Consider the following 21514-nt stretch of genomic DNA (forward strand, 5'->3'; position numbering starts at 1 on the left):
CCTGAAACACTCTACGTGGCATTTGAAGCCCTGTCTGCCTTACCTCTCCAGATACACATCTTCTGACCCAAGCCCATCTGCATAGCACGCAAGGAAGAAAAATGAAACAAAAACCAATGAATCCGCCCAGTACTCTGAAAGATCCTTATTCAGCCCCCAGAAAGTCCCAAGCAACTCCCTGCTGTCAGAGCTCACTTTCACCCAGGCCGTGACATTGAATATCCTGCTCCAAGAGGGTAAAGAGGAGGAAAGGACCCATTATTTGTTGAGCTCCTGCCGTATGCCTGGCTCTGTGCTTGTGGCTTTATGCCCTTCTACCTCCATGACCATCCCATGAGGTGGGCATTGTTATGCCATTTCACAGATGAGAAAACTGAGTTTCTAGGAGGTTGAGTGACCTGCTGAAGGTCACCCAGCTAGGGAGCGATGTGGCTGGGATTGGAGCTCCAAGGCCCACGGTCTCTCCTAAGCTAGCTCTGCCCCAGGGCCCGGCACACGCCCAGACACAATGAATTCACGCTTAATCTTCTTGCCAAGGGATAGGACAGAAGGGCCGTAGAGAAGGCCACTTGACCTCATAAAGGTATTTTCTGGATTTACTGAGCTGGGTCACTCCAGAAGCCGTAGACTGTACTAGAAGATTAGTAACTAAACCTCACACTCCCACACACAGTTAGGGACCATCTCCTTGGGATGCCAACAAGCTTGCTTCATCCCCCCGAAGTAGACCCCACTGCCCTGCACGGAGAGGAAGGAGCAAGCACGTTTCCTGGGCTCTTTAAAATGATCCATGAGACCTACAGGCCACCTGCCCCTGGAGTCAGAGAGAACCTCCCCGCAAGGCTATTTCCAAAGAAAAACCGAAGTCAGGAAAATGAAGCGACTGGCAAAAGGTCAAGATTCCCGAGGTGGTGAAGCTGTAACTCCACTGGTGGTCTTCTGAGAACTTGACCCAGACGTCTTTCCCTCCTTCCGGCTCCGGCCCCCGTGAAAGAGTGACCGCGACCTGCCTGTAAGTCCCTAAGTAAGCTGGCCTAGATTTTAAGCCTCCACGTGGACTGCCATCTTCCAAGAATAGTGGAATGAGCTGGGATTTTCAAGTCAGACAGACGTGGATTTTAATCCAGACTTTGTCACTTACTAGCTGTGTGTCCTTAGGCAAGTCCCTTTACCTCTCGCTGCTGATTTCCTCCTTGGTGTTCCTTGTTCTTGATCCCTGTAGGGTTACCATGAGCCCAAGAGAAGATGTCATGGTCTTCATTGAAGGATGAGTAAATTATTGGAGTGGGTTATGTCTGAGCCTTTAGTTGAGTCCTACTTACATGCTAGAACCCACTCTCATCTCATCCAGTAATTAAGTAAAAATGACAATGGTGCACTTGGGCCAGACCTCGAAGGACAGCAGCGCCCTCCACAGGTTGGAGTGGTAATGGCAGTGGTGACAGTGAAATCAGAACAGCTCTCTCCCTCTCTCTCTCTCTCCCCTTCTCCAATCAGTGACCTGCCCGACTTCAGAGGATCAAGTTCAGGGAGGCCCCGGGGTCGCATATACGTAGACAGTGCACCACAATGGTTCAGGTCCACAGACCTGTCGCTCGCTAGCTGTGTGGCCTCTGGCAGGAGCCATGATGTGTCTAGGAGCACAGGACACATGGCTGTCACATAGCAATGGCAGTTATTAGGCTGCTGTTAGGATCATCATCCCTATCCAGCTCCCACGAATGCGGGACCAGGGGAAAGGGGCGCTGTTTAAAGATGATGCAGGGGCTCCTGAGAGGCTCAGTCGGTTAAGCATCTGACGCTTGATTTCAGCTCAGGTCATGATCCCAGGGTTGTGGGATCGGGCCCCACATCAGGCTTCTCACTGTGCATGGAGCCTGCTTAAGATTCTCTCCCTCCCTCCCTCTCTGCCCCTCCCCCACTCACTCATGCTCTTCCTCTCTCTCTCTCTCTCTGTAAAACAAACAGAACCATTAAAGATGACAGAACTTCAGAGTTGTCTCCACCTGTATGTGACTACCTGATTCTTGGCCACAGGCCTGTCTCCCCCTAACCCCCACCGGCTTCCAATTTCTAATGCCTACCTCTTGGGCAGTGGTTCTCAACTGGGCGGGGGTTGTTCCCCAGGGGATAGCTGGCAATATCCAGAAGGATATTTGCTTCTCACAACTGGGGGAATGTTGCTGGCATCTCATGAGCCGAGGCCAGGGATGGCACTAACCATCCCGTAACACACAGGCTCGCTCCCCACCCCCGAATTATCCGCCCCATGATGCTACCGGGGCCAAGGCTGTGAAACACACGCTAAGGAGTTAGTGATCTGGGTCGCTCTGGATGATGTGTTTGTTCTCTTGGGATGCTGGAGGAGTCTCTGGGGTTCCCATGCTGAGAAGGAATGGCGTGGCCTCCGTGGATTGTAGCCACATCTCATACTCTGCAGGCAGGGTTAAGGACCCTCTTTGGGGGATTGCAATGGCATTTCATCTTCCCACAATGCCTCTCGCTTGACTTTCTCCCATGATGACTGCCTCCCATGTGATATTCAAAGGCACCTCCCGGCAAGGCAGCCCCATGGAGCAGCACCTAGCTTCTGGAAGGGCAAAGCCAATCACTCAGAGCATGAAATACATTTAGGGTATGGACGAACACCCTGATACGAGGTGTACAACAGTTCTTTGATGATGATTCAAAGACACTTTGGCTTGGACGGTTGACTGTCTTGTTTGGGATGGATGGATGCACCTTGACCTCTCTCACTGTCTTGCTTAGAGTTTCCCAGCATCTATATGTCATTTACTCAGCCTTTCAGCACATCTTGTTAAGCATCTGCTGTGGGCGGGGTCCAATGTTAAGTGTTAGAAATGAAGTATCTGCCTGAGATTCTTTGCCAGGTAACAGGGCCTCTGTGCTGTAGGAGGGGGAAGGGAGCGGGCCCCAGGGTTGCTCAGACACTAGCTGGGGTTGAATCCTAGCCATGCTGCCCACCAGCTGTGTGATGTTGGGAAAATTACTCAACCTCTCTCAGCTTGTTTTTTCATCCTTAAAAACTGCAGCAGTACCCCCCCACTTCTCAGACTTGTTAGAAGCACTAAATATCTCAATGGCGATGATGGAATAGATATTACAGACCCTGGTTCCCTTCTTTAAATGCTAGCTCTTGGGGCACCAGGTGGCTCAGTCGGTTAAGCGTCTGACTTCGGCTCAGGTCATGATCTCACAGTTCATGAGTTCGAGCCCTGCGTCGCGCTTAGTGCTGACAGCTCACAGCCTGGAGCCTGCTTCGGATTCTGTGTGTCTCTCTCTCTCTGCCCCTCCCCCGTTCATGCTCGCTCGCTCTCTCTCTCTCAAAAATAAAGAAACATTAAAAAAAAATTTTTAAACAAAATCCCAGCTGTTCCACTTTTTTAACTGTGAGACCTTGAGCATATTAACTTCTAGGATTCTTGATTTTCTCCTCTGTAAAGTAGAAATAAAGCACCAAAGTTGATGCGAAGATTAAAGGAGATGATGCCTATGAACCCATTAGCCGGTTACTGCTGGCGTGTTGTAAGCACTCAGAAAAACATAGCTTTTACCATCATTACTATCACTATTATATTGCCTAACATAATCAGAGCTCAAATAGCTATTTTTGTCCGCATTATTGTTCTGGATCTATTTCAGTTTTTTACACAGCTGTGGGTGGCTGGGAGGCAGGTGTCCCTGCCTCTCTTTTTGTGCCAAGACTCTGCAGACTGGTGAGCAGTGGGAAAGTAAAAGAATCCAGGCAGATGGGACCTTCACGGGGGCAGGTTTTGCATAATTCCACCTGCACACACGCAGAGATAAACTGAACGCTCTCCCAAGCCTTCTTCATCCATGGGATGATTTCTTTTAAAACCTGCATGGAATCCCAAGTAATGAAAAATGACGAGGCTAATTATAGATTCCGCATTATACACGGGACTGTCTGCCGTGTATTCATACAGATTGTCTGGGTTAGTCAAAGTCCGTTCAGAGTGCTCAAGGATACCATCCGGAAGCTAACAGATCTAGCCCGTCATAGCCACGGGGCCAAGCTGTCCTATCATCTGGTCTTGTAGCTCCCACAATGCCTAGAATTGCTTTGACGATAGAAGGGCCTGAAAATAAGTGTAATAAGTGGCCTGTGGTACCTGTATGTATGAAGATTATCAGCTCATTCACTTGGAAACAGGGCTGATTCCAGATTGCAGAGCTTTTAAAAATGATTTTCTTCTAGGAGGAACAATAACACATACTCAGTGGAGACGTTTAAAAATATGCCCCTTTGAAGAAAGAAAAAAAGGGGAAAAAAAACCCATCTGTATTCCCGTCACCCAACAATAACCCTTGTATATACCGCTGACCCTTGAACAAAGTGGATTTGAACTGTGCGGGTCCACTTACACACGGATTTTTTACAATACAGTACCGTTAATGCATTTTCTCCTCCTTATGATTTTCTTAATAACATTTTCTTTTCTCTAGTTTACATTTTTGTAAGAATACAGTATATGAAACATGTAACATACGCAAAATGCGTTAATCGACTTTATGTTATTGGTAAGGCTTGCAGTCAGCGGTAGATTATGAGAAGCTAAGTTTGCGGGGAGCGCAAAGTTATGCGTCGATTTTCGACTCCGTGGGGAGTACCGGGGGGTGGGGAGTGGGGTTGGCACCCCAACCCCGGTGTTTTTCAAGCATCAATTGTACTCTGTTGCTTGTTTCTTCCAGTATTTTCATTTTGTGCATTCGGGGTTTGGTTTTACTATTCTCTGGTTCGGGGGGGTTGACATTTTTTGGAAATTATAATCACACTGCATAAAAAAACTTTGCAGGATACCTTTTTCCCCCCTCTCAGAGACTTTTTTTTTTTTTTAACGTTTATTTATTTTTGAGACAGAGAGAGACAGAGCATGAATGGGGGAGGGTCAGAGACAGGGAGACACAGAATCTGAAACAGGCTCCGGGCTCTGAGCTGTCAGCACAGGGGCCCGATGTGGGGCTCGAACTAACGGACCGCGAGATCGTGACCTGAGCCGAAGTCGGCGCTCAACCGACTGAGCCACCGAGGCGCCCCTCTCAGAGACTCTTTTTAAGCATATTAAGCCATCATGGCCGCATCATAGTCCAACAAATGAGTACGTCAGCGTTCACTCAGCTGTTTCCCCTTTTATGGACATCTAGGTGCTCATTTTGATTGCTTCAGCCCCTAACAAACATTTTGAACATAAGGTTTTTTCCTGTTATTATTCCAGTTATATCCAGAGGCGGAATTACTAAGAGAAATTGCAAGGTTGTGCAAGGTGTTTTAAAGACGTTTTAAAGACTCTACAAACATTTCCTATACTGCTTGGTGTGGATACGACCTCAGGTTTTTATTAGTGCGGGTGAATTGCTATCCTCCTCCCCACCTTCCCCCGGACCCTTCGTCTGTTACGGGGACCTTCCCAGATCCACTGTCCCCCAGCAGTTGTTGTCCAAAAGCCACCCCTCGGGCATCAGTCCAGTTTGACCGCCCAGCGAACCCCAGTTTGGAGCAAGACTGGTCAGCCATTCTGTCCCCTACTCGTCAACCAGTTGGCTGAGGCAGTGGCCCCCGGGGTGGGAATGGGAGGCTGCTTCACAACACCTCCCATCTTCGTACTCTTCTCCCCTGTCTATTGAGTCTGGTTGCCGTCTCGTTGCCATGGCGACCCAGTCCCAAGGCTAATAGCTCTCTCTTGGTGCTTAGAGGAGAAAACTCAGCTGACAGACGAGTGAGGAAGATGCAGGAGAGGAGACTAGCCCCCCGAATGCCCCCGCGAACTTCGGCAAACGGGCACAGATAATTAGAAATGAGACTGTAGTGTCACACAGACTCTGACATAAGGAAGGTTCCGGGGCCAGCAAGGTCATCTGTTGCCAAAGCTAATTAAAATGGATGAAGAGAAATCAAATTACCTCAGATCTCATCTCTGCTTGATGGAGAATCTTTCAAAACATAGGTCAGTGTTTAGAGGCTCTTTCTACCCTTGGGGGAATGATATGGCTTCTAGAAATGACATGACATGGTCTTAAAGGCGAAGTGGGATTTAATAGCTTATCTCCACATCCCACGGACATCTTGTCAATTCCACCTGACCAGCATCACCTAGTTCACCTGTATCTCTAATTCCCAGTTCTCTCCGGTCTCCTGTCCTCGTCCAGTGCCCCGCCTGCCGGGACACACCTCCCATGGCTTCCAAGTGAAGGCCTCTCCCACGCCCTGCCCCCACAAAAGAGCCCAACCGTCAAATCTCAGCACACAGTGTCCCCCTCACTAACAGTTCCCTGAACGATCCACAACCCCCTTCCGGGACTCTGTTCTTGCCTCAAGTACACGCATCTTGTCTTCCCGGAAGACGCCTCCCTCTCCTTCGAAACCCAACACAAATGCCATTTTTCTCTAAATTGAGTCATTTCCTCTCCTGGCTCGAATGCCTCTTCATTCATACCTACAATATAGCTCTTCCCACGCTCTACTGGAATTGAGCGTTTCGGTGGCCCTTCCTCCTCGGCAGCCACGGGCTTGCCTAGGGCAGGGGCTCTGTGTACTCATCTTCCTGAATGCAGCCTGGCACGTGGTCAATCCTGGAGGTCATTACCTCCTCAGAGCTGGGCTAGCTGGTTCAAAGGATACATTCTTCCATCTGGGGAGGTGAAAGTAGCACCTTGAGCTTCTCTAGCGCCTAGTTTCCAAGGAAGCCAAAGCCCTCGGTCGTAACGGTGTCATCAAACGCGTACCGGGTTCCTAACGATGGTGTAGCGGTTGAGCACATGGAGGCTGCAGCCGTTGTTATAGTTGTCGTTTGGGGAGCAGAGCTCAGCATTCCTTTTTTATAAGCTTTTTGGCAAATTCCAAACATATTCAAAAGTGTCAGTAGAATATTGACCATCCTCCCCCATCCACATGCCCATCAACCCAGCTTCCACGACGATTAACGTTTGGTCAACTTCGTTGCCTTCTGTCGCTCCCTCCCCACCCCACTGTTCGTCCGGAGTATTTTAGGGCAATCCCAGACATAAGGGTCTCACCTGTCGCTATCTCATAAACAGTCTCTGCCAAAAATCCTAGCTCTTCTAGCTGCTATGTCTGTGACCTCAGGCAGGTTAATTAACCTCCCTGATCCTCATTGTCTGGGTATGTAAATGAGAATGATCACAGCACATCCATCATAGGGTTCTAAGGAGGACCAAATGGAATATTCCACGAAAAACACTTGGTACCTAGCATGTGCCTAGATCACGCGCTAAGTGGTCAGCATTGGCCATCAAAAATCACTATTATTATCACTGTCATTACTGAGTTGACAGCACGGTCCCAGCAGCGGGGACATGAAGGACAAACAACAGTATCCGTCAGTAATCACGGCTCTGGCAGCAGAAGGAGGGCAGACTGGGGTGTGGAAAACCTGGAGCCTGAGACCAGATAGGAGGCTGGGAAAATCGTCGTCCAGGGTGGGCTGGGGGCTTGAGGTGGGGAGACAACACACACAGGGAGAAGAGAGCAGAGGCCTCCCACTGACTGGCTGCAGCTTGTCCCCTGTATTTAAGACGCTGGGTTTTCTGTTTGTGTCTTTGTTTGTTTGTTTGTTTGTTTGTTTCGTTTCTTAAACTCCACACGTGAGTGAAATCATATGGTATTTGTCGTTCTCTGACTGATTTTACCTAGCATTATACCCTGTGTGTTCCTCCAAAATAATTAGCAGTAGAGTTACCATATGATCCAATAATTCTACTACTGGGCATTTCCTTAAAGAAAATAAAAAACACTAGTTCAAAAAGATATAGGTACCCCTAGACCCCTGTGTTTACAATAGCCAAGATACAGCAGCAACTCAAGGGTCCACCCATAGATAAATGAATAAAGAAGGTGTGGTGTGGAGCATTACTCAGCCGTAAAAAAGAATGACATCTTGCCATCTGCCACATGAATAGACCTAGGGGGCACACTCATTATCACTATTCACACTTACAATACGATGAACACATGCTCACTGTGGTCATTTTTCTAAACACAGAAAATCATATAGTCTCACTTATACGTGGAATCTAAACTAGGCGCGCCTACCAAAGCAGAGAACGGAGCAGTGGTTATCAGGGGCCGGTGGAGGGAGGACTGGGGAGGCGGTGGTCAAAGGGTACGAAGTTTCAGTTACACAAGAGAAATAAGTTCTGGAGGGCTGCTGTGCAGCATGGTGCCTACGGTTAACACGGTACGTATTTTATACTTAACATCCGCTAAGAGGGCACATCTTATGTGAAAGTGCTCTTACCATAAAACGTAATTAAAACATAATTATTACACTGAAGAGAACAGGAGGAAACTTTGGGAGGGGATGAGTAGGTTTATGGCTTTAATTTAGATGGTGACGCTTTCAAGAGTGCGCACTTTGCAGGTTGTAAACATTAATTATGTACAGCTTTTTACATGTCAAATATACCTCCATAAAGAGGTCCAAATAAGTAAATAAAAATTTAAAACACAGATGATGAAGAAAATGAAAACTAGCCATATCCCTACCACTCAGAATATAACCTACTATTATTTATATTAATATATATTTTACATAGATGTGATCACTCTGAATATTCAGCTACTCCTTCTCCGTTTCATGTCAGCAAGAAACAGAAGAGGTGACCTTACCGTGCCAGGCCTTACCCCTAATTTCGCTTCTTTTGAAAAGCTGTAGCTACCAGGAAACCTAAGGAAAAAATCAATTATTTTTCCTGCCTTTCCTGTATGGATTGTTTATCGCTGGTAATTAAATAATGGATGAAGGGATGTGTCTCCTTATAAATTATGGCAGCTAATAATACATCAAACCTTGATTTCAGACTTCTAACCTCCAGAGACAATCGCTGTTGTTGGGGCACCTGGGTGGCTCAATTTGTTAAGCACCCAACTCTTGATTTCGGTTTAACGTTTTATTTATTTTTGAGACAGGGAGAGACAGAGCATGAACAGGGGCGGGTCAGAGAGAGGGAGACACAGAATCTGAAACAGGCTCTGGGCTCTGAGCTGTCAGCCCAGAGCCCGACGCCGGGCTCGAACTCACGGACCGCGAGATCATGACCTGAGCCGAAGTCGGCCGCTTAACCGACTGAGCCACCCAGGCACCCCTTGATTTCGGTTTAGATTGAGCCCAACGCCGGGCTCTGTGCTGAAAGCTCTGAGCCTGCTTCGGATTCTTTCTGTCCCTCTCCCACTGTCCCTGTCCTGTTCGCATGCACAAACATGCTTGGTCTGTCTCTCTGTCTCTCTCTCTCTCTCTCTCTCTCTCTCAAAATAAATAAACTTAGAAAAAAAAAATTGCTGTTGTTTTAAGCCACCCACTTTGATGTGCTTTGTTTCAGCAGCTCTGGGAAATGAATACATTGCCCAAATATTACCATGTGTTTGTGTTTTTTTAATTTTTATTATTATTATTTTTTAAGTTTATTTATTTTGACAGAGAGAAAGAGAGAGAACTAGTGAGGGAGGGACAGGAAGAAGGGGGGACAGAGGATCTGAAGCAGGCTCTGTGCTGACAACAGAGAGCCAGACGTGGGGCTCAGACTCACAAACCATGAGATCATGACCAGAGCTGAAGTCAGATGCTTAACCAACAGAGCCACCCAGGCGCCCCCATAATTTTTTTTTAAGTGAAAAAAAATGAATAGTTTAGCCATAGACTGGGTGTGATTTTTCAAGGTATTATTACCAGGGTCTCGTCCATATTGCAAATAATTATTTACTTGGTGGTAGTTATAGTCAAATACAATTTCATTTCTGGACTCTGGTTTTCACTTTGCAGAGCACTGATTTGCATTTCTTTATTCAAAGATACGCATCTGTACTAGATGGGTCACACTAGATCTTAGTTTCCTTCCTCAAAATGAAATAAGTCTCCCACTGCATTTCCAGCATGCAACTCTGCTTCTGATTTTCCTGCTCAGGTTGCAGCAAGATCTGGCTCATTGTACCATAGGTTGTGGGTTGCTCGATCACCCGCTGATTCTGACTGATGCACGCACATCCCATGACCCCTCCGCCACAGAGATGATCCCCTCAGGCCATGAGCACATGAAACTCAGCTGCTAGGTCCTTTGAGGGGCCACACAGAGCCAGTGAATGGGTTGAATTAATAGTAAAACAGTATCCTGAAGGTCTCTTGACGCACTGAGCCGAAATCAAGTTGTTTGATGTCTACACAAGGGTACAGAGCCAAAGCGGAGAGCGGATTCCTTCCCCGATGCCCCAGAATGGGAGGGGCTGTGGCTGCGGCCCTCTGCTACTGTCTAACATGCAGTGATAGATAAGCCGAGTGTTAAACTAGGCTCTACCCAGATGTGACAAAGGGGGACAGGCTCACCCAGAGAGAGACCTTAGCCAAGCAGGGGGCTGGTCTTTCCTGTCCCTTGTCACAAGTCGGCCGGAGCACAGTGCCTGACTCACAGTGGGCGGTCAATATTTGTGAAACAAAGAACCAGTTAAGCTCAAGGGTCTAAAACTTCAGAGCCCCTGAATCACCTAAAATGGAGTGTCTCCATAGTCTCAACAAACAGGTATAGGCAAGGCCAACATACCACTTTAAAAGCTGCACTCTGTGATTTTGATGTAGGCAGCCTGCCGTCCACACTTTGAGAAAGCCTAACATAACCAATGAACGTTTTGCGGTCAGAGACCATCTCATGTTCTTCTGTTATTGGACACCTGCCGCGTACCGCATGCTCTTCCTAGTCCCGGGGATAGAGCAGAACACAACCTTCTGTGGGCCGGTCTCTGTCCAAGGTCAAGGTCATGTGGGTAAGGAGGGAGACAGTGCCTGCCCTTGAGCCCAGAGACCAGTGGGAGGGATGGAGAGGGGACAATGAGGAATATGCTTTCACAATATGATAGGTCTTGATAGGAGGTGATTTTGCCCTCCAAGGGACATCTAGACACATTTTTGTTTGTCAAAGGGGGAAGTGCCACTTGGGTTGAAAGAGGACAGGCCAGAGATGCTGCTAAAGGCCCCGTAATGCACAGGACAGCCCTTCACATCCAAGAATTACCTGGCGCAGAATGTCAATAGTTCTAGGTTGACAAAGGCTTCAAGGTAGAATGGGTGAAGTGTTACAACCAAGGGACAAGCAAGGTACATAACCAAGTACGGAGGCAATAGCCCACTACTGGTCCTACAATGTGGTGCCCAGGGCCCCGGAGCCTCCCTCCCTGTCTCCCACTCCATCCCACGTGTGCATGCCTAGCAAATATGCATGAAACCTGGAGTTACGCGGGGCTCAGTTTGAAGCCCGGCTCCTCCCCACTGGGCAAGCCGCTTAACTCTCCCGAAACCTTACTTTCCTCCCAGCTCTCCTCCATGAGCAACAGGGACTCCGGAAGAGAGGGGAGAATATTTTTATGTACCCGTGATTGACAGTCTGACAAACTCCCACTTACCTCACAGGGTTGATGCAATGAAGTGAGGTCATGCTTTGCCCAGTGACAGCACCTGCTAAGTGTCTGTCATGTCAGCTGCTGTGATGATAATGAGTGATGCCCCCCCTCCCCCCCACGGTGGTACCACCTCTGCCTTGTCCCTTACATTTACCTGATTTTTAGATACAGCTCCTTCCTTGAGACTCTTGCCTTCTCCCAGCACATTGTATAGACAGCGGTGACTCTCCTCGATATGGTGCCAGGTCCAGAGCCTCTAGCCATGCCCTGTCCTTCCTCTCTAAGTGGGGAGATCCTCAAGAAACTCCCCTTCAAAATTTTTTTGTTTATTCATTTTTGAGAGAGAGACACAGAGCGGGTGGGGGGCGGGCAGAGAGAGAGTGACAGAGAGAATCCCAAGCAGGCTCCACGCTGTCAGCATGGAGCCTGACGCAGGGCTCGAACTCACAAACTGTAAGATCGTGACCTGAGCCGAAACCAAGAGTCGGACGCTTAACCGACTGAGCCACCCAGGTGCCCCAAGAAACCGCCCTTCAGTCACAGTGAGAACCAGCTTTCAACATGAGCACTTGGTAAGCACCTCAAACACCAACACAACTCCTTTTTTATTTCCGCTCCTTACTTTAGGCCATTTTACTATCCAGACAACTTGTCCCAGACATATCTGTCTCTGGTGGCCGGTCTCCTTTGGCACCCTCAGCAGCTCGCCCTTGACTAAACCACACCCATGTCAATGGCATAATCAACACATCTCAATTCCCTTAGGTTCTAAGGTTGCCCCCCACACACCTGCAAGTGGGCCCTTTCTCTCCAAGCCTAAAGAAACGTCACCTCTGCCTTCTAAATGGTAATTTTCTAAAGGTCAGCACGTCTGGCTGTCATTCTTTCAAAAACATGGCTGCCCATCAGAGAACTTCCAAGATTTTGAAGGGTCTCTTTGGCCTCCTTATAGTTCTAACCTTTTCGCACAAATTCATGTCTGGTAGCTCCAGCTGAAAGCCCTCAGCCACCATGGAACAGTGTAGTTATCAATCAGTGAGCAAATAAAACCATATTATCTGGAAGCAAGATAATTACATCCTTAATAAGGAACCAGAGTCCTCTGAGCAGAAATATGGAATCTCCCGGCTGGAGGATTTTGCTAAAAGATGCAAAGCAAGGGCCAGTCAGAATTATATGTTGCAAGTTCTACCACCATCATGTGGAATTTTCCCGAGCGGTGGCAGCTCAGGTTATTTTTTACCCTTGTCCAGCAGACCTGAGGAGCTTAAGGAACTCACAAGCATTTTAAATAACTCGTCATCACCCTCCGTGTTCTTGTGGCCATGAGCGACTCATTCTCTGAGGTGCGCAATATTTCCTCGGACTAGTTATATGTCCTTCTGTTGGCTGAGTGACAGCCTTCTACTTGACCTTCAAATCTCAAAGAGTCACTTCCTTGGTTTTCATCCTTTTCCCCTCCCCAGCTGCTTCCTTTTTTGTGCCCCATCACATTTCAAATGTCTCTCTTACAGACTGTACAACAGATACGTTTCTCATGGCATAGGAACCATCTCCTGCACTTTTTTCTCTTCCTCCCCAGAACCTCACTCTCATGTTGGAATAAGCATCCACTGAGTGTCCACTTCACTTCTATTCAACCATCCAAATCCAGCCCTGGGAAACATTGTTAAATAAAATAAAACAAACATTGGAGGCAATTCACTAGATTGTTTTTCATCTCTTGCTTTAGTTCAAAATACAATAGGTAAGAATATATAGTTGGGCTTGATTATGGACTGCAGGTTTCTGCAGAACATTCTAACTTTTGGTCCAATATTTAATTCACTTGAACCCCTCGTGACCATGGTCAAAAGAGTCAGTGTCATCCAAGTATCCATGAAGGAAAAAGGACCAAGCACTTCATCTAGATTCTACCGTCTTGCTTTTTGCCTTCCTGCCTCCTCCTACGCAGAATGTTCTTTACCTTTTTTAAGCCAGAGTTCCTACTAATGGCCCCTTGAAAAATCCTCTTGGAGCATCCCCATTGGCTGTTCAGTGGCCAAACAGATACTTCTAAAAGCTACTTAGTGTTCCCCTTCCTTTAAAAATAATGGCCATCCTTGAGGACCAGAACTAGGGTGGGGCAAGAGATGTGACAAGGGTTAAAAGTTAAGGAGGGGCTTCCTCTCAGGTGCTGACCCAGTGGCTGCCTGACCCTGAGAGTGGGTGCCTCCTTAAATTTTGCACCCTTGTCACCTCCCTTTCTCCACAGTAGTCCACAACCTGCATTATTGCAAAGACACCTGTGCAACTCGTCCAAAAAAACAGTTGGCTGTTTGAATCTTTTCTCTCTTTTCCCAAGTGGGCCAATTTATGTTCCTTAACATTTTACTTTTTCAGTCACTCTTGCATCTAGGTCAAAATCTGAGGGCTCACTCACTTAGACTCCTAGAGTTATTTGACAAGACATAGAAATTCCAGATTCCAAGTCTATTTGCAATGTATTACTTTTCAATACCCCCTTTGTATTTTAAGCCATTCCAAAGATGGCTGTTGTAAATGTGAGTAATCTTCCATAGATGACATTGGTAGATATGCTTCTTAATTATAGTATTACTCATTTCTTCCTTTTCAAACCTTTTAATTTATCACCTAATAGGCACAGTGATCCATGGAATAACCCATCTTCATTTTTTCCCCTGTTTTGGGTGGCTAGGCTTATTGTTATTCATAGCACAGGCCAAATGCTTTGATTATTAAGTGGTGTCATTTGTACCCTAATGACTTTGTGCTTTCACACCATTCAAAAGGAAATTGAATATCATGAAACATTAAATGAGATCCCAACAAAGATTGAGCATTGTTAACTTTCATTACTCACGTGTGAAAAAACTGACTACTCAGAAGGTGACTGGAGGTGGAAAGATATTCTAGATTTGTATGGTCACTGTGGGCCCCTGCATCCTTGGAAACTCTTTGCAATATAGTACCAAAGGCCCCAACCAACTTGACCAGCACGTTGCCTCACATTCACTCTTGCTCTTTGTCCTTGCGCCCACTGGCCCCCTTTTCAGTCTCTCCATTCACATTCTGCCCCCTCTCCTGCGAAAGGCCCCTCTCCCTTCTTAGCTCCTTCGTACTCATCCTTTAAACCCCAGCTCGACTGCCACTTGTTCAAGGAAGCCCTCTCTAATCTTCCCAAACAGATCAAACCCCCTATCCACATTCTCATAACACCATCTTAGAATTAGTAAGTGTCAGTCTTGCATTCGTTCGAGTCATTCTTTGATGGTCTGCATCTCCCATTAGACCATAAGCTTCATGACGGCATGGATCTTGTAGGTGTTTACTCACCGTTGTCTTCCCAGGCTTTCAGAAACCCCACCTCTCCTGGTTCCATTGCAGACAGAAGTAAGAATAACTGTAAGTACTGCTCCTTTGCAAACATGTTCTGAACCCATTACATTTTCCCCGTAGGCCATGCTTGAATGCCATCTTGAATGCCAGTAGACTTTGTTGGAGCAGGAACCAACAATGGCCCAGGGTCAACTCTGATGGGTGGCGATCCGTGGGGGCTAAATAAACAAATTAAGAACACAGTTTTTTAGTTGTGAGATTCTTTTCATTATGTTTAGCCTATGTAATAAGCAAAACCGTGGGTACCTCAGGACAGAGAGATCCTACTGATTTCATCCATTACTTAAAAAAAAAATTTTTTTTAACATTTATTTATTTATTTTTGAGAAGAGACAGAGCATGAGTGGGGGAGGGAGGAGAGAGAAAAAGGGAGACACAAAATCGGAAACAGGCTCTGGGCTCTGAGCTGTCAGCACAGAGCCTGACACGGGGCTCGAACTCACGGACCGTGAGATCATGACCTGAGCCGAAGTCGGACGCTTAACCGACTGAACCACCTAGGCACCCCACCATCCATTACTTTATACACAGCTCCTGAACAGGGCTTTGGCGCTGTTGAAGGAGTGACTGACTGCATCAATGAATGGAGAGAAGAGAGCTATTAGCATTTAACATATGAAGAAGGTGAGGAGCAGAGATGAAGCACCTCACTGGAATGACAGCAAAGCAGAGCGTAGGACTCAGTGATGATCTCACTGCCGCCTGCCACCATCCACTTGGGATGGTACCAACGTGGCCTCGCAGGGACAGGAAAGAAGTATCAGAAAAGCTCAGGTAGCCTCTGTGCTCAGGATCTCGGCAGCTTGAGGTGTTTTAATCATATGACTCAAATTTCCTCCCACTGTCTGGAGGGGAGACCAGCTCTGGCTGAGATAGCCTGAGTATGCCCAGAATCCCGAGCCCGGGAAATTCCAGCTGCCAAGACCAGATCTGGCCAGCCGCACAGCTGGCGGTGGCTTCTCAGACTGGGTGTGAGAGGCCACGGCCCTGATTACACACAGACTCCACTGGGACACCCGGGCAGCACCGAGCAGGCCCCCAACAGGCAGCTGCCTGGGCGGAGGGCTCTGAGATGAGCGTCAGGTGAGACAGAAACCTCTCGTGTGGCTCAGCCGCATGACCTCTCACTCTCTCCACATACCACTTGCCTATTCATCCATCCGTTCATCCTGGAGGCTATCATATGCCCGATACACCCGTGCACTGGGGTCCCTGAGGTCGGTGCCACTGTCCCACCATCTAGAGCTGCACTCCCCAATATGGTAGACATGAGCCATGTGCAGCCACTGGGCACATGAAGCATGGCTCATCTGAATTGAAACACGCTGTAAGAACAAAATACACCCTGGATTCCAGACACGTAGAGTACGAAAGGAGGAAGGAGCATAAAATATCTCATGAAGACCTTATTATGTGGAGCATATACTGAAGTGATAATATTTTGGATAGATTTGGTCAAAGAAAATATATTCTTTTTTTTTTTTAATTTTTTTAACATTTATTTATTTTTAGGACAGAGAGAGACAGAGCATGAACAGGGGAGGGGCAGAGAGAGAGAGGGAGACACAGAATCTGAAACAGGCTCCAGGCTCTGAGCAGTCAGCTCAGAGCCCGACGCGGGGCTCGAACTCACGGACCGTGAGATCGTGACCTGAGCTGAAGTCGGAGGCTTAACCGACTGAGCCACCCAGGAGCCCCGAAAATATATTCTTAAAATTGATTTTACCAGTTTCTTTTTACATTTGTTAATGTGAGTAACTAGAGAAATTTTAGTGTATTTGTCGCCCGCTTCGTATCTCCACTGCACGGCGCTGGCCCAACGTACTGGAGAGAAGAAGGGCCAAGTTCCAAGCTGGCGGTAAGGGTGATGTTATAGCTGGCCTGAGGTGCCCAGGGAGCCCAAAGGAGACTTGGCCCCAGATGCAAGAGTGGGGGCGGGGGAGTAGCAGCTTCCTAGAAGGGTCCACATCGAGAGCAAGAGCCCCAGAACAAATCCAAGTTAGCTCCAGGACCAGGATACTCCAGGATACAAGGAACCCCGTGTATACAGAGGCACAAAGCTGAGAAGCCCAGTAACCTCCAGATGAGCGTCCGGTGGCAGGAGTGAGGGAGGTGTAAGACGAAGCAGTGACACAGGAAAGGACAAGAGACGTCCGTTCCTGAGAAGTCAGTCCCGTGTTGTCCAGCAGGATGACTATGTGAGCCACAAGCCACGTTTTCCGTTTTGCAGTAGCCACATCCAGAGAAGTAAAAAGGGGGGGAGGTTAACTTTAGTAGTCTGTTTTATTGAAGCCAGAGTATTTATCACGTTAACGTTTCACCACGTGATTGATGTCAACAATTCGTAACGAGAGAGTGTATCTGCGCTCGTTGGCTTTGAAGGTGGCCGCGGGGCTTACACGCAGAGCACATCGAAGTCTGTGCTGGCCCCAGTTTTCAGGTGCTCAGTGCCACACGTGACTTGTGGCTACTGCATTACGCAGTGCGGGGCTACTAAGATTTTCCCATCGTCAAGTGCGCTGGGAAAAGGTCTGGAGCAGAAGTGTCCCTTAGGAAAAAAACCAAAGAACAAAAATGGTAGCCACAAGAGAGACAAGGAGCTCTCTGGAAGTCGTCACCACCATCTTTTGGTCACTGTCACCTACCGAGGTGCCTCAATTTACGAACTGGTATTTGGGGAGCAAAGTCTCTTTTTGCAGACTTTACCTCGTGATGGAGTTATGTGAGGGCGGTTTCGGGGTGCAGACAGCAGAGCCCTGTCCTGGATTTTGTCCAGAGTCCTGTAAAGGGGTAACTGCTCTCAGTTCCCAAGTGGTTCGAACTCCTTTCAGTTGGGGACCGGGGACAGATTCCTTAGATTTTTCACCTTTAGGTTTCTCATCTGTGAACCTGTGGTGTGCAGATAAAAGGAAGCAACGTGTGTAAAGTGCCTCGCCTGATAAAAAATTGATCAGAAAATGGCCATTTCTTTCCTTCTACGCTGTCATCAAAAGGGCTCTTTCATATCTCCAAGAGCAGCCTAAGAGGATGTTAAACTCAAACAGCATGACTGGGGATCAGACTAGTTCAGTTATGTCTCAGAAACATTCCCAACCCTTTCTCTATCCCCTTCAAAAGGAACTTCAAGGAGTCAGTTCATTTCAGAAGGAAATTGTCCAAAAAAATATGCAGATTAGAGCCAGCCCTTCGGGGGGCTTTTTTCTAGTATCACAATAAGCTTTAACTGGAAAGAAAACAGCTTTTCAGTGTCCCTGGGCTCTATCTTACTGGAGAAATGGCACAAAAATTCTTCCGAATCTCCAAGGAGTTTCCAGGTGCTTAATGGTTGTCAGGGTAATAAACAACTGAATTCTGGGAAATCATTATGTGAGATGTTACCTACCACCTTCCTCTGCCTTTGAGAATCAAATGAAACAACATAGTCTGGGTGGAACGGGGGGCGGGGGGCAGGGGGAGGAAGCATCAGTTTTGAAGTCTGACAAACCTGAGTTTGAACCACAGTTCTGTCAGTGATAGCCACATAGTCTTTGGACAGATTGCTTTGATCTTTGAGTATCAAGGTACTTAGCTGTAAAATGGGTATGACATATATCTTACAAGATAAGAACTATGTATGAAAGGAAAGAATGTTAGTTATCTATTGCTGCATAACAAAATGTCCCCAGAACTTATTGGCTTAAAACAATATTTGTGATCTCACTTTACGTGGGTGAGGAACCTGGGCATGGTTTAGCTAGGTCCTCGGGCTCAGGGTCTCCCAAGGTGTCAGCCAGGGCTGCGTTCTCATTTCTAGGCTTAACTCCGGAAGGATCTGCTTCTGAGCTCTCTCATTGGTTGTTGACAGGAGCTAGTTCCCCATGGGCTTTTGGACCGAGGGTATCAGTTCGTCAGCGGTTGTCGGTGGGAGGTCTGCCTCAGTTCCCTGCCGTGTGAGCCTCTCCCTAGGGCAGCTTACAACAGGGCAGCTTGTGTCACCAGAGCAAGAAGGCACGAAGAGTCAGAGGAAGAGACGACAAGACAGAAATCAGTCTTTTATAACCTAATCTTGGAGGTGACATCCCATCACTTTTGCTGTTTTCCAACAGTCAGAAGCAAGTCAGCAGGTTTGGCCCACATTCGAGGGAGAAAGGGTGTGTGTCAGGGGGAAAGGAAGGTTGGGAACCATTCTGGAGGTTGTCTGCCACGGTATTTAAACATTCTCGGTATATAGTCGTGATGACCAGACATGACAGCATTTTGAAAAGCAGTGTTCACCACAGAAATAAAAGAAATCTACTGGCATGTGTATCAGGGTCAGGAAATTTAATCATATGACACTACCAGTCTATAAAAGGGCTGATTCTAACCGATACTAGGTTTTCCAAAGACTACGTTTAAATATGCATTTAACTTACATTACATACTGCCTTGATAACATATTGCCAAATAACAATGTTTGGAGTTAAAAGGCACTCATTTCTCCTAATGTTTTATCATGTGTCTGAACCCCTTTCTGATTATTTTAGGATGTCCACGCTTTTATGGGGATGTAAATAAAAATATTCGTCTCGATTTTCTCATTTAGCACCATTACAAAGGCATTTGACCCTGCTGTACTTTCCTTGTAATTAGCAGCTTAATAGCAACATAGTATTTCCATTCTGTAGATAAATCTAAGAGTCGTGGTTTACTTAACCATTCCTTTACTCTGTGATACAGAAGTGGCTGCAAGTGTTTTACCCTTAAAAGCAATGCTGTGATTGAGTATCTTTTGTGTGGTAAGTTTTTTCCCCTACAATTTGAATTATGTCTTTAGGCTAAGTCCCAGAAAAGCAATTAGAGTATGCACATTTTAATGGTTCAAGTTTTTATCCAAATGGGAAGACAGGTTTCCTCAAAGACAGACATCTCAGCTTACTTTAAACTAAAAACAAAAACAAAAACTAACAAACAAACAAACTATGGCATGTAGCCTGTAAGGACATTTCATGAATACTTGTGGACTTGAATGAGTGAACAAAAATATTTAAAAATCTGAGACTTCAAGAAAAAATATTTAGGCCAGATCTCTTGTAATTTTTTTTTAAAATCAAGAGATGTTGTCTTTCCATTTAGATTTCACTAAGAAATGTGGAGGGCCTATTCATGCCAAGCACTGGGCATGGTTGCCCTTTGCTTATCTCATTTAATCCTCACCAGCGCCCCCTACAGCCCATTTTCCGCACAGTCAGAGAGTGAAATGCTCAAAGCATAAATCAGATCAGGGCACACGCTTGCTTTTTAAGTAAGCCCGTATCATTTGAAAGGAAAACTAGGTCCTCTTCTCCGGGCAGAATACTAGTTCTGGAGAAAACTCTACTTACGTAGAAACAAAATTTCCACGCAATAACCAGGAGTAACCTAAGGGAATTTTCCTGAATATAGTTTAGCTTGGGCAATGGATCATTTTAGTTAAACTACGAATCAGAGTTATAGAACACTTTGGTAAGCAGGGCACAAGTGACTCTGAGAAAAATAATTTTACCGGTCAGAACTTAATCTGACTGATGTCTTTCTTGGAACCTCACGGTACCCTCCTCCCCACCAACTCCCCCCCCCCCCCCACCTTTTAAAGAAAATTTCGTCGTCTTATTACAAGGACTATCACTTTCATTTCTTAGACCCAGAGGACCAAGTTGCTTGCACAAGCTCAGAGTTCCTGAGCGACACAATCAGAATTTATTTCCACCCAGGGTCCCAAAGCATCTCTCGCTTGGCTGCTAACCTTGAACCACAGCGCCCCCACGTGGGCGGCGGCTGGTTTGGCTTTTCCACCTGGGCAACTTCTCACCCAATCAGCGCTTCCGTTTTTCTCCTGGCTCAGGTGAAGGAGGCCATGCAGCGGATCCACGACCGAGGAAACATCGGCAAGTTAATTCTGGATGTAGAGAAGACCCCGACTCCACTGGTGAGTCAAACGCAGAGGGATCCGTTCAGTTCAGCACGGCAGGGTCTATCAGACGCAGGCACAGGTGGGGGAGAGGGAAATACAGGCGGCTCTCTGGCTCGCGGAGGAGACCTGTGTAATCAAACAACCATGCAAATGGGCGATTAGTCATACCGCTGGGATGCGTGTTGAGAAGGAAAGGAAATGCTTCAGTGCGAGCATTTCAAGAGCAATTTAAGGACAGTCAGGAAAGATAGGGATAACCTGCCTGTCACAGGTGCCGCCTCCTGGTTGCCACAGGTGAGAGGAATTCCTGGTAAAATCTAATAGAGTCACGCACATTCTCAACAGAAGGATGCCACCTGCCTCCGAGATGCCTCCTGAGGGTACCCTTACGCCCAGGGATCCCTCCAGGAGTGAAGTGTGTCAAAGTCACTCCCCAACCTGCTTGCTGGGGCCACCGGTGGTGGGAGGGGGTGATGTAGTGTGCCGACGACACACAGAGCACCATCAGACTGCGTGGATTCAGAGCCTGGCTCTCCTCTCCTGTGTGTGACCCTGGGCGATTATCCCGCCTGTCTATCTTCAGTAGCCCTGTCTGCAAACGAAGGTCTCACAAGTCAATTAGAGTGATACACATGAGGCATTGTCCCATGCATACTAAGTTCTGGGAAAGGATTAACAGCGAAAATACTTGGGGTTTTTTGTTTCTTAGCTTTCTCACCCGTTGCGTCTTGAACTTGCATCGGGCATTTATAAAAGAAAAA

At 47.0% G+C, this 21514-nt stretch overlaps 1 protein-coding gene across 1 annotated transcript in view; it reads left to right on the top strand.

Moving 5' to 3' along the window:
- VAT1L (vesicle amine transport 1 like) overlaps positions 1–21514 on the top strand; it is a 148996-nt gene that overhangs the window by 121874 nt on the left and 5608 nt on the right. Inside the window, exon 8 of the mRNA XM_042969652.1 lies at positions 20685–20768. Coding sequence (XP_042825586.1) covers positions 20685–20768 — 84 coding nt within the window. The remainder of the gene's footprint in view (positions 1–20684; positions 20769–21514) is intronic.

This window comes from Panthera tigris, chromosome E2, assembly GCF_018350195.1.
Source record: "Panthera tigris isolate Pti1 chromosome E2, P.tigris_Pti1_mat1.1, whole genome shotgun sequence".
In the NCBI taxonomy this organism is placed as follows: Eukaryota; Metazoa; Chordata; class Mammalia; order Carnivora; family Felidae; genus Panthera; species Panthera tigris.